Source organism: Astyanax mexicanus, chromosome 12 (assembly GCF_023375975.1).
Source record: "Astyanax mexicanus isolate ESR-SI-001 chromosome 12, AstMex3_surface, whole genome shotgun sequence".
In the NCBI taxonomy this organism is placed as follows: domain Eukaryota; kingdom Metazoa; phylum Chordata; class Actinopteri; order Characiformes; family Acestrorhamphidae; genus Astyanax; species Astyanax mexicanus.
The window spans coordinates 50,803,534-50,816,033 of NC_064419.1; the positions used below are offsets into that span (position 1 = coordinate 50,803,534).

The following is a 12,500-nucleotide window of genomic DNA, read 5'->3' on the forward strand; positions in this document are numbered from 1 at the left end:
GTGTTCTGGGTGGAGTGTGTGATTATGGGATGTTCAGGGTGAGGTATTATACAGTGATTTATTTAGTATTTATATTTATGATTTTTTTTAAATAAATAAATAGTTACTATAATTCAGGTTTTTTCACTGTATTTTATATAGTTTTTTTACAGTTTATTATTTTGTATCATGTTGTGTTTAAAGATTAAACGGCGCCTCTGGATCTGCTTTTTTATCCCAGACCTGATCTGTAGTTTAGTTGTATCAGAGCGCCCTCTGCTGTTCACTGAGCTTCATTACAGACAACTGTAGTACTGCAGAACCTCACTAACAGAACCTCACTGCAGAACCTCACCAACACAACCTCACTAACAAAACCCCACTAACAGAACCTCACTGCAGAATCTCACTGCAGAACCTCACTGCAGAATCTCACTGCAGAACCTCACTGCAGAATCTCACTGCAGAACCTCACTGCAGAATCTCACTGCAGAACCTCACTGCAGAATCTCACTGCAGAACCTCACTGCAGAACCTCATTAACAGAAACTCACTGCAGAACCTCATTACAGAACTTCACTGCAGAACCTCACTAACAGAACCTCGCTAACAAAACCTCACTAACAGAACCTCACTGCAGAACCTCACTAACAGAACCTCACTAACAGAACCTCACTAACAGAACCTCACTGCAGAACCTCACTAACAAAACCTCACTAACAGAACCTCACTGCAGAACCTCACTAACAGAACCTCACTGCAGAACCTCACTAACAAAACCTCACTAACAGAACCTCACTGCAGAACCTCACTAACAGAACCTCACTGCAGAACCTCATTAACAGAAACTCACTGCAGAACCTCAATATCAGAACCTCAATATCAGAACCTCAATATCAGAACCTCACTAACAAAACCTCACTAACAGAACCTCACTGCAGAACCTCACTAACAGAACCTCACTGCAGAACCTCATTAACAGAAACTCACTGCAGAACCTCAATATCAGAACCTCAATATCAGAACCTCAATATCAGAACCTCACTAACAGAACCTCACTAACAGAACCTCATTAACAGAAACTCACTGCAGAACCTCATTACAGAACCTCATTACAGAACCTCACTGCAGAACCTCACTATCAGAACCTCACTGCAGAGGTCTGGGTCTTTTTATCACTATTTAACTTTAGTTACAGAAGCTGCACCTGATCCTCACTATACACCTTTATACTGTACTTTATACTGTGTGGCGGCTTTTGTTTCGGGTTGTGTGGTGGGTTTTGTGACGGGTTGTTTGTCGGGTTTTGTGACAGGTTGTGTGCTGGGTTTGTGTGCCGGGTTCTATTTCGGGTTGTGTGGTGGGTTGCGTGCCGGGTTGTGGGCCGGGTTGAGGAAGGATAGCCTGTGCTGGCTGTGCTGTAGACTGCGCTGGCAGCCGGTCAGCAGGGCCAGACTGGGATTTGATGGGATTACAGGGGGGCGGAGTCGGGGGGTGGAGGTGACGCTCGGGCAGGTCCTGCAGATCAGTGCAGTCGTTAGCCCAGCAGTGACGGGTCGTCCGGTGCTGCAGGACCAGTCATTGCTGCTGGCGCTCTGTGGGAAGACGGGTACTGTGGGATGGCAGTAGCTCCAGTATGAATTCTCCTAAAGGCAAGAAGAGGAAACGCTACTTTAAATCCCGCAGGTACGTCCTGGATACAATCAGCTGACGGCTGTAAACCTGCCGCTTCTCCCAGCTCCTCTAACAATTCACTTAAAATATATAGGTAATATTTACAGATAAAAAATAATTCAGATAAAATTTAATTCAGATAGAATATAATTCAGATAAAATATACAGATAAAATATTCAGATAAAATATTCAGATAAAATATAATTCAGATAAAATATCATTCAGATAAAATATACAGATAAAATGTACAGATGAAATATCATAAATAAAATATTATTCAAACTAAATATCGTACAGATAAAAGTAGGAACAGATTATGATAATAATGTGTCTGAAATGTATTTATTTTTATAATTTTTGTTTTGTTCTATTGTGTTAAATTCATTTTTTTTTGTTCTGTTTCTGAGTAATGTGGGTTACGTTCAGATTAATACAGCATTACCTGCTCTAAATACACACACACACACCATACACACACACTATATACACACACTATATACACACACTATATACACACTATACACACTACACACACTTTCACACACAGACACACACACTCACACTACACACATATACACACTCACACTACACACATATACACACTCACACTACACACACAGACACACTCTCACTCTACACACACACACACTATACACACACTATACACACACTATACACACTCACACACCATACACACACATACACAATATACACACAATACACTACACACACACACTCACACTGGTCTGGAAGTTCTCTGCACTCCACAAAAAGTGTTTCCTGACAGCAGCAGAGTGTTTGTGTGGAGGAGGGGGTGGGGCTAAGAGAGACACACAGACAGAGAGAGGGGGTGGGGGCGAGTCTGTATTGGACAGATGCTTCTTTGTATAGTGGTGGTGGGTGGGGTTAGAGTGGTGGTGGGCGGGGTTAGAGTGAGTGGTGAAGGGAGAGTGGGAGTGGAGGCTGAGGGACTGATCCAACACCCTCAGTGTGAGCTTTAGCACCGGCCCAGCAACGGCCCAGTCCACTGATCCAGCCCGGTGGTTCAGCCCGGTGGTTCAGCCCAGTGGTCTGGTGGTTCAGCCCGGTGGTTCAGCCCGGTGGTCCGGTGGTTCAGCCCGGTGGTTCAGGCCGGTGGTCCGGTGGTTCAGCCCGGTGGTTCAGGCCGGTGGTCCGGTGGTCCACTATGAGCATTATTATGAAGCCTCGCTCACGCTCCACCAGCTGCCTGCAGAAGAACGCTGACGGGTAAAGATCAGAGGGTCTGTGGGTCTCTTCTCCTTCTTCTGTCTCTCCCGCTGACTTCCTGTTGGTTCTGCTGGGCCGGGTTCTGCTCCGTTGCACCGGGTTCTGTTTCCTTGGCCTTTTCTTATCTATGCCCCCCCCCCCCCCCCCCTCCGCTGCTGACATTTCCTTCTGTTGTTCCTCACACCACTTCCTCCAGCCTCAAGTCCTCAATATACCACAGTTCTGATCTGCTTCCTGCTCTGAGTTCTGGTGAGCTGGTCAGTTACTGAAGTGTCCTGTTAGATGTTGGGCAGATGTTAGGCAGTGTGTTGGTGTGTAAAGTATAAAGTTGTTGGGCAGTGTGAGAGTGTGTAATTTGACGGGGGGTGGGGGTTTAACACTCCTGAGCGCGGGAGGTTTGTGTACAGCAGAGCTCTGTGGGTGCAGGGAAGATCCGTTCTCCTGTCCGGTCTTGTTCCGTATGTTCCTGTGCCGGTTGTATAGTTGGGGGTGGAGCGCAGGGGGTGGGGGTGGAGTGCAGGGGGTGGTGTAGGGTGCGGGTGGAGCCGAGCGCTCAGGTATCTGTAAAGTAAAGCTGAATCTAATGATATCATATTCTCTAAGCAGTTATAATGTTATGACTGGGTTGCAGGGTATTTGGGTGTGTGTGTGTGTGTGTGTGTGTTAGAGGGCGCTGGGTGTGGTGGAAAGAGCCCCTTCAGGAATGTTGCATGTCATCACTATCAGTGAAGTCTGTCGGCTCAGTAAACACGACTTTCAGTCTCTAAAAGAAAAGCAGTCAGGAGCTTCTGAGGGGGAGGCTGAGTTCCTCACTGCACACTGCTTAACTCACTGAGCACTGACTGAGCACTGAGCACTGACTGAGCACTGAGCACTGACTGAGCACTGAGCACTGACTGAGCACTGACTGAGCACTGAGAACTGAGCACTGACTGAGCACTGAGCACTTACTGAGCACCAGCTGAGCACTGAGCACTGACTGAGCACTGACTGAACACTTAGAACTGACTGAGCACTGACTGAACACTGAGAACTGAGCACTGACTGAGCACTGAGCACTGACTGAGCACCAGCTGAGCACTGAGCACTGACTGAGCACTGACTGAACACTTAGAACTGACTGAGCACTGACTGAGCACTGACTGAGCACTGACTGAGCACTGAGCACTGACTGAGCACTGACTGAGCACTGAGCACTGACTGAGCACTGACTGAACACTGAGAACTGAGCACTGACTGAGCACTGAGCACTGACTGAGCACCAGCTGAGCACAGAGCACTGACTGAGCACTGACTGAACACTTAGAACTGACTGAGCACCGACTGAGCACTGAGCACTGACTGAGCACTGAGCACTGACTGAGCACTGACTGAGCACTGAGCACCAGCTGAGCACTGAGCACTGACTGAGCACTGAGCACCAGCTGAGCACTGACTGAGAACTGACTGAGCACTGAGCACTGACTGAACACTGAGAACTGACTGAGCACTGAATGAGCACTGAGCACCAACTGAGCACTGACTGACCACTGAGAACTGACTGAGAACTGACTGAGCACTGACTGAGCACTGAGCACTAGCTGAGCACTGACTGAGCACTGAACACTGACTGAGCGGATGAGCACTGAGCACTGACTGAGCACTGAGCACTGAACACTGACTGAGCGGATGAGCACTGACTGAGCACTGACTGAGCACTGAGCACTGAGGACCGAGCACTGACTGAGCACTGACTGAGCACTGAGCACTGACTGAGCACTGAATGAGCACTGGCTGAGCACTGACTGAGCACTGAGCACTGACTGAGCACTGGCTGAGCACTGACTGAGCGGATGAGCACTAAGCATTGGCTGAGCACTGAGCACTGACTGAGCACAGAGCACTGACTGAGCACTGACTGAGTGGATGAGCACTGAGCACTGGCTGAGCACTGAGCACTGACTGAGCACTGACTGAGTGGATGAGCACTGAGCACTGGCTGAGCACTGAGCACTGACTGAGCACTGACTGAGTGGATGAGCACTGAGCACTGACTGAGCACTGAGCACTGACTGAGCACTGAATGAGCACTGGCTGAGCACTGACTGAGCACTGAGCACTGACTGAGCACTGGCTGAGCATTGACTGAGCGGATGAGCACTAAGCATTGGCTGAGCACTGAGCACTGACTGAGCACAGAGCACTGACTGAGCACTGACTGAGTGGATGAGCACTGAGCACTGGCTGAGCACTGACTGAGCACTGACTGAGTGGATGAGCACTGAGCACTGGCTGAGCACTGAGCACTGACTGAGCACTGACTGAGTGGATGAGCACTGAGCACTGGCTGAGCACTGAGCACTGGCTGAGCATGAACTAGAGCCATGAGAACAACTTCATCAAGGTCATCTACAAAACAATCAGAAATGAGTTAATTTAAAGCATTCTGATATCTAACCCAGTTGTGCTGCTGATGAAATAATAATTTAAATTAAAAAGCAGTTCACACTGCTAGTGCAGTCAGAAGAGATCTAAACCTAAACCTGAGACTAAGCCCTAAACCAATAAACCATTAAACCCTAAACCATTAAACCCTAAACCATTAAACCATTAAACCCTAAATCATTAAATCATTAAACCCTAAACCATTAAACCATTAAAACCTAAACCATTAAACCCTAAACCATTAAACCATTAAACCATAAAACCCTAAACCATTAAACCATTAAACCCTAAACCACTAAACCATAAAACCCTAAACCATTAAACCCTAAACCATTAAACCATAAAACCCTAAACCATTAAACCCTAAACCATTAAACCATTAAAACCTAAACCATTAAACCATAAAACCCTAAACCACTAAACCATTAAACCCTAAACCACTAAACCATAAAACCCTAAACCATTAAACCCTAAACCATTAAACCATTAAACCCTAAACCACTAAACCATAAAACCCTAAACCATTAAACCCTAAACCATTAAACCATAAAACCCTAAACCATTAAACCATTAAACCCTAAACCATTAAACCCTAAACCATTAAACCATAAAACCCTAAACCATTAAAACCTAAACCATTAAACCATTAAAACCTAAACCATTAAACCATTAAACCATTAAAACCTAAACCATTAAACCATTAAACCCTAAACCATTAAACCCTAAACCATTAAACCATAAAACCCTAAACCATTAAACCATTAAAACCTAAACCATTAAACCATTAAACTATTAAACCCTAAACCATTAAACCCTAAACCGTTAAACCATTAAAACCTAAACCATTAAACCATTAAACCATTAAAACCTAAACCATTAAACCATTAAACCCTAAACCATTAAACCATTAAACCCTAAACCATTAAACCATAAAACCCTAAACCATTAAACCATTAAAACCTAAACCATTAAACCCTAAACCATTAAACCATAAAACCCTAAACCATTAAACCATTAAAACCTAAACCATTAAACCATTAAACTATTAAACCCTAAACCATTAAACCATTAAACCCTAAACCATTAAACCATAAAACCCTAAACCATTAAACCATTAAAACCTAAACCATTAAACCATTAAACCATTAAACCCTAAACCATTAAACCATTAAACCCTAAACCATTAAACCATTAAACCCTAAACCATTAAACCATAAAACCCTAAACCCTAAACCATTAAACCAGTTCTCCTCAACTCCAGCAGAGTCACTCCTGTTGGTTCCAGTGTTTATTAACTGTATGAGTGTGAGTGTGTTATCTCCTGACTGTAGGGTCTTATCTGCACAAATAACCTTGCCACTAACCCCGCCCCCAACTGCCCCCCCCCCCCCTGCTGCCCCCGGCTGACCCTCCCCCCCACCAAAATGCAGGGCCCTCAGATACTGTCTCACCAGAGAATCTGTAAAGAGGAGAAACCCACACTTCAGAAGCTCCTCCTGGTTGTCATGTCACTAGAGGGCACTAAAAAAACAGGAACATGTTTTAATTATAAGTCAGGATGCTTTTTATTATCATTATATCTAAGTACAGGAACACAGTGTAACTAAATTACGCTCCTCCAGAACCAACATAAAACAACAACACAATAAACAAACATAAAGTGCAAGAAGTAACGATAGATCTATAACACTACAATAAATACAATAAATACAATACATTCAGCAGACGAGACAGTTTATCAGACAGGACAGTGCAGAACTGATACAGTATTATAAAGTGTTTTAGTGAGGATAAGATGCAGAGATATGAAACATACTGTAACATATAGAACATATATAATCACACCATATAATCACTACTGAGAGATTATAGATCTATAGAATGAAGCAGCAAATATTACTGATATAGAAATTTCAGTCTCTGTGTGTGAGTGTGTGTGAGTGTGTTGGGTGTGTTGGGTGTGAGGTGGTGGTCGGGTGGGCAGTTCTGAACTTGTTTATTTTAAAAGTAGTGTGTGTTTAGTGTAGAATGGAAGGTGTTTGGTATAGAATGGAAGGTGTTTGGTATAGAATGGAAGGTGTTTGGTATAGAATGGAAGGTGTTTGGTATAGAATGGAAGGTGTTTGGTATAGAATGTAAACGGCTGGTAGACACTGGGCTCAGAGCTGCACGTGTTCCAGCAGACGGGGGGCTTTTGTGCGGCTGGGTGACGGTGGAGTCGGTTTTGTTTTCTCAGCACTGCGGTGATGCAGAGCGAGTTACGCCAGCTCCGCCTTACACCTCAGCACAGAAGATTAGCCAGCATTAGCCGTTAGCGGGCCGGGCTGTGCCAGGCCTCAGTAATCAGGGAGAGCACAGGCCCGAGACCCGGTGCTGAGGTAACCGCTGATGTAAGCGGGGGGGCAGAAGCGTAACGCAGCATCACGCCAACGTCAAGCAGGAGGGAATCCCTTCAGAACTGAAGTGATACTGCAGAGGATTAAAGAGGGGAGGGGGATCACCAGGATCACCAGGAGCCTGAACAGCTGAGTGTGAGGAAGATAAGCTTCACTAGTAAACCCAACACTGACGTCCCACTGTACAAAACACACACACTGCAGCTGATAATACTCTACATTATTACTGACAACATAAACATCACCCATCTCCCAGTCTATGCCTTTAAATAACGCACTTTATAATAAAATGATAAATCATAATCGTATAAACAGCAGCATGTAGTTCAATATCAGATTATCGGATTAGAGAATCTGAATACAGTAACATTCTTATCAGTTTATCTGTAAAATAAAACTCAGACTGATGTGATAATGTCTAATTAATGTCATCATTTCCATACCTCCTCACCATCAAGTACAAACCCAATTCCAAAAACATCGATTCTACCTCTTTTTATTTTACTTTAAACGTCTGATTTGTGTTCGTTACAATTATATTCTATCTTTACAAACAAATCATGTGATTAAATTAGTGTTACAGAATCTATAACTTAAGTTACTTAAAAACAGTTAGTGTTATTAACTCCTCAACTCCCATTTTACTCTAAAGAAGCAACGTGTTTTTACAAAAACCTCATCAGACAACGTCTAATAATTCATATTTAAATCAGATAAACACAGTTCTGCTAAACCAGGATCAACTCAGCTTAGATTTATATATGGTATCAAAGACCCTGGGTGTGGTAGACTCTGGGTGTGGTAGACTCTGGGTGTGGTAGACTCTGGGTGTGGTAGACTCTGGGAGTGGTAGACTCTGGGTGTGGTAGATGCCGGGTGTGGTAGACTCTGGGTGTGGTAGACTCTGGGTGTGGTAGATGCCGGGTGTGGTAGACTCTGGGTGTGGTAGACTCTGGGAGTGGTAGACTCTGGGTGTGGTAGATGCCGGGTGTGGTAGACTCTGGGTGTGGTAGATGCCGGGTGTGGTAGACTCCAGGTGTGGTAGACGCCTGGTGTGGTAGACGCCTGGTGTGGTAGATGCCGGGTGTGGTAGATGCCGGGTGTAGTAGTCGCTGGGTGTGGTAGACTCTGGGTGTGGTAGACTCTGGGTGTGGTAGATGCCGAGTGTGGTAGACTCTGGGTGTGGTAGACTCTGGGAGTGGTAGATGCCGGGTGTGGTAGACTCTGGGTGTGGTAGATGCCGGGTGTGGTAGACTCTGGGTGTGGTAGATGCCGGGTGTGGTAGACTCCAGGTGTGGTAGACGCCTGGTGTGGTAGACGCCTGGTGTGGTAGATGCCGGGTGTGGTAGATGCCGGGTGTAGTAGTCGCTGGGTGTGGTAGACTCTGGGTGTGGTAGACTCTGGGTGTGGTAGATGCCGAGTGTGGTAGACTCTGGGTGTGGTAGATGCCGGGTGTGGTAGACTCTGGGTGTGGTAGACTCTGGGTGTGGTAGACGCCAGGTGTGGTAGACTCTGGGTGTGGTAGACCCTGGGTGTGGTAGACGCCGGGTGTGGTAGACTCTGGGTGTGGTAGACTCTGGGTGTGGTGGATGCTGGGTGTGGAAGACTCTGGGTGTGGTAGACTCTGGGTGTGGTAGTTTAAGGGAATCTGTGTCTGTGTTGTTTTGTCTGACTGTGTTTGTTTGGTTTGTTTTCACAGTTTCGATGTTGATAATGGAGCGTCTTCAGGACGAAGCCCTCTGGACCCGATGGCGAGTCCGGGATCAGGACTCATCCTGTCGGCTAATTTCGTCCACAGTCAGAGAAGAGAGTCATTCCTGTATCGATCCGACAGCGACTATGATCTCTCACCAAAATCCATGTCCAGGAACTCGTCCATCGCCAGCGACATGTAGGTTTACCTGCTTCCTGCTGCTGAAGGTTTACTGGTGCCCACCTGATCTGATTTGTTTCTATTAAAACAAGCATTTTCTCTTTAACGCTTTCAGGCACAGAGACTTTCTTTCTAAATATCAGATTTAATGATCTGTAAAAAATGATTGGTTGCCATACAGGCTGGTTTATGTTCTCAAAAATATCATCAAATAAGCTATAAAATGTCTGTTGGACTGATCCGAACATCAGAGCAGAAAAACTGCATCACTTCCTGTGTGCAACATTTAATCTGTCCCCAGAAAACCTTTATAAAGTTCAGAATTTTTTTCCTCTATAAACACAATTACAAAGTGAGAATTAGTGATCATCACACCTCGAAGGGGTTAAACTGTAGACCGGGCTGTTTATCGTGTTGTTTGTGATTTGATGTTGTCAGTTTCTCTCTAACGGAACCTGTTTTCTCTGTAGACATGGAGACGACATGATCGTTACCCCGTTTGCTCAGGTGAGACGGAACCATGTTTGTTTTGCTTCCATCAAGCAGCGTTTCTTATTTCCTGTCTGATAAATATTTAGCTGAATTCAAATTTAAAACACTAATAAATAAAGTTATTTCAGGAACATGATCAATGTAAATATATATTAATATATATATATATATATATATATATATATATATATATATATATATATATATATATATATATATATATATAAAAGCCTGATGACTGAGTTCTCTCTGCAGGTCCTGGCGAGTCTGAGAACTGTCCGGAATAATTTCTCAGCTCTGACCAACGTCCAGCAGGAACGATCCTCCAACAAGTGAGTGAATCACTTCATTTCTGCTCATGAGACTCTGAGTTTTATTAAAAGAGGAAATCTAAGGAGGAAAATGGATTTATATAACAGTTAATTAATAATTAATCATCCACAACACTGAATTATAAACCTTCTACCTTAATATTTAAGCTTAGTATTTAATTGTAGTTCTGAAAAACAGACAAAGCAAGGTATTGTCTCCTGCTGGTTGTAGTAAATGAGGTATTGTCTCCTGCTGGTTGTAGTAAATGAGGTATTGTCTCCTGCTGGTTGTAGTAAATAAGGTATTGTCTCCTGCTGGTTGTAGTAAATAAGGTATTGTCTCCTGCTGGTTGTAGTAAATGAGGTATTGTCTCCTGCTGGTTGTAGTAAATGAGGTATTGTCTCCTGCTGGTTGTAGTAAATGAGGTATTGTCTCCTGCTGGTTGTAGTAAATAAGGTATTGTCTCCTGCTGGTTGTAGTAAATGAGGTATTGTCTCCTGCTGGTTGTAGTAAATGAGGTATTGTCTCCTGCTGGTTGTAGTAAATAAGGTATTGTCTCCTGCTGGTTGTAGTAAATGAGGTATTGTCTCCTGCTGGTTGTAGTAAATGAGGTATTGTCTCCTGCTGGTTGTAGTAAATAAGGTATTGTCTCCTGCTGGTTGTAGTAAATACGTTATTGTCTCCTGCTGGTTGTAGTAAATACGTTATTGTCTCCTGTTGGTTGTAGTAAATAAGTTATTGTCTCCTGCTGGTTGTAGTAAATGAGGTATTGTCTCCTGCTGGTTGTAGTAAATGAGGTATTGTCTCCTGCTGGTTGTAGTAAATGAGGTATTGTCACCTGCTAGTTGTAGTAAATGAGGTATTGTCACCTGCTAGTTGTAGTAAAGGAGGTATTGTCTCCTACTGGTTGTAGTAAATGAGGTATTGTCTCCTGCTGGTTGTAGTAAATGAGGTATTGTCTCCTGCTGGTTGTAGTAAATGAGGTATTGTCACCTGCTAGTTGTAGTAAATGAGGTATTGTCACCTGCTAGTTGTAGTAAAGGAGGTATTGTCTCCTACTGGTTGTAGTAAATGAGGTATTGTCTCCTGCTGGTTGTAGTAAATGAGGTATTGTCTCCTGTTGGTTGTAGTAAATGAGGTATTGTTTCCTGCTGGTCGTAGTAAATGAGGTATTGTCTCCTGCTGGTTGTAGTAAATGAGGTATTGTCTCCTGCTGGTTGTAGTAAATTAGGTATTGTCTCCTGCTGGTTGTAGTAAATGAGGTATTTTCTCCTGCTGGTTGTAGTAAATGAGGTATTGTCTCCTGCTGGTTGTAGTAAATTAGGTATTGTCTCCTGCTGGTTGTAGTAAATGAGGTATTGTCTCCTGCTGGTTGTAGTAAATGAGGTATTGAAGTAGAACCGCTGATGTGCTTCCTGACCAGAGTGGAAGTGTTGTTGCTCCAGGTGAGGTTGCTGCTCAGGTGCACACACAAGTACCTGTAGCTGTCAACCACTTCCACCGCAGATCCTCACAGACTGTGACCTGTTGGTCAGGAAGTCTAGGACCCAGTTGCACAGGGAGGAGCTCAGTCCAAGTGAGGAGAGTTTGGTTATCAGGGTCTGAGGAATCATCGTGTTGAAAGCAGATGTGAAGTCCACAAAGAGCATCCGAACGTAGGAATCCTTCTGCTCCAGGTGGGTGAGGGCAGTGTGGACCACGGAGGAAATGGCATCCTCTGTGAATCAGTTCTTCCTGTATGCGTACTGGTGTGGATCCACAGTGACGTTGATGGTGGCTTTGATGTGGGCCTGAAATAGTCTTTCAAAGCACTTTGTGACTATCGGAGTGAGGGCTTCTTGCCGGTAGTCATTCAGACCTGTCACTGTGGAGCTCTTGGGGACTGGGATGATGGTGGCGGTCTTCAAGCAAGTGGGGACAGCTGATCTGCGCTGTCTCTTAGCACCCGTCCAGGGATGTTGTCCGGTCCAGCAGGTGTCCGGGGGTTGATCCACCTCAGCGTCCTCCTCACTTCTGCTGGTGTCACGCTGAGGGGCTCCTCTCCTGGTGAGTGTGGGAGTCTGGTGCTGGGGGGTGTGTCAGGATTCTCAAAGCGGGCGTA

The 12,500-nt window shown here is 44.7% G+C and overlaps 1 protein-coding gene and 2 long non-coding RNA genes across 8 annotated transcripts in view; 2 read left to right on the top strand and 1 right to left on the bottom strand.

Moving 5' to 3' along the window:
* LOC125806074 (uncharacterized) overlaps positions 1 to 1,003 on the bottom strand; it is a 1,163-nt gene extending 160 nt beyond the window's left edge. Inside the window, exons 1-4 of one of the 3 annotated variants that reach the window (XR_007441398.1) lie at positions 911 to 1,003; positions 787 to 827; positions 568 to 664; positions 1 to 329 (exon numbers count right to left, since the gene is read on the bottom strand). The exon at positions 1 to 329 is cut by the window's left edge and continues 160 nt beyond it. This is a non-coding gene — a long non-coding RNA (uncharacterized LOC125806074). The other 2 variants (XR_007441397.1, XR_007441396.1) reach the window with 2 other exon arrangements.
* pde4d (phosphodiesterase 4D, cAMP-specific) overlaps positions 1 to 12,500 on the top strand; it is a 76,974-nt gene that overhangs the window by 43,852 nt on the left and 20,622 nt on the right. For 2 of the 4 annotated variants that reach the window (XM_049485602.1, XM_049485606.1), the window contains exons 2-4: positions 9,422 to 9,613; positions 10,066 to 10,102; positions 10,343 to 10,419. In XM_049485602.1, coding sequence (XP_049341559.1) covers positions 9,422 to 9,613; positions 10,066 to 10,102; positions 10,343 to 10,419 — 306 coding nt within the window. Of the gene's footprint in view, positions 1 to 1,514; positions 1,666 to 2,659; positions 2,903 to 9,421; positions 9,614 to 10,065; positions 10,103 to 10,342; positions 10,420 to 12,500 lie in introns of those variants that run through there. The other 2 variants (XM_049485604.1, XM_049485603.1) reach the window with 2 other exon arrangements.
* Positions 10,433 to 12,500, top strand: part of LOC125806075 (uncharacterized) — a 2,299-nt gene continuing 231 nt past the window's right edge. Inside the window, exons 1-3 of the long non-coding RNA XR_007441399.1 lie at positions 10,433 to 10,700; positions 10,763 to 11,723; positions 11,755 to 12,500. The exon at positions 11,755 to 12,500 is cut by the window's right edge and continues 231 nt beyond it. This is a non-coding gene — a long non-coding RNA (uncharacterized LOC125806075). The remainder of the gene's footprint in view (positions 10,701 to 10,762; positions 11,724 to 11,754) is intronic.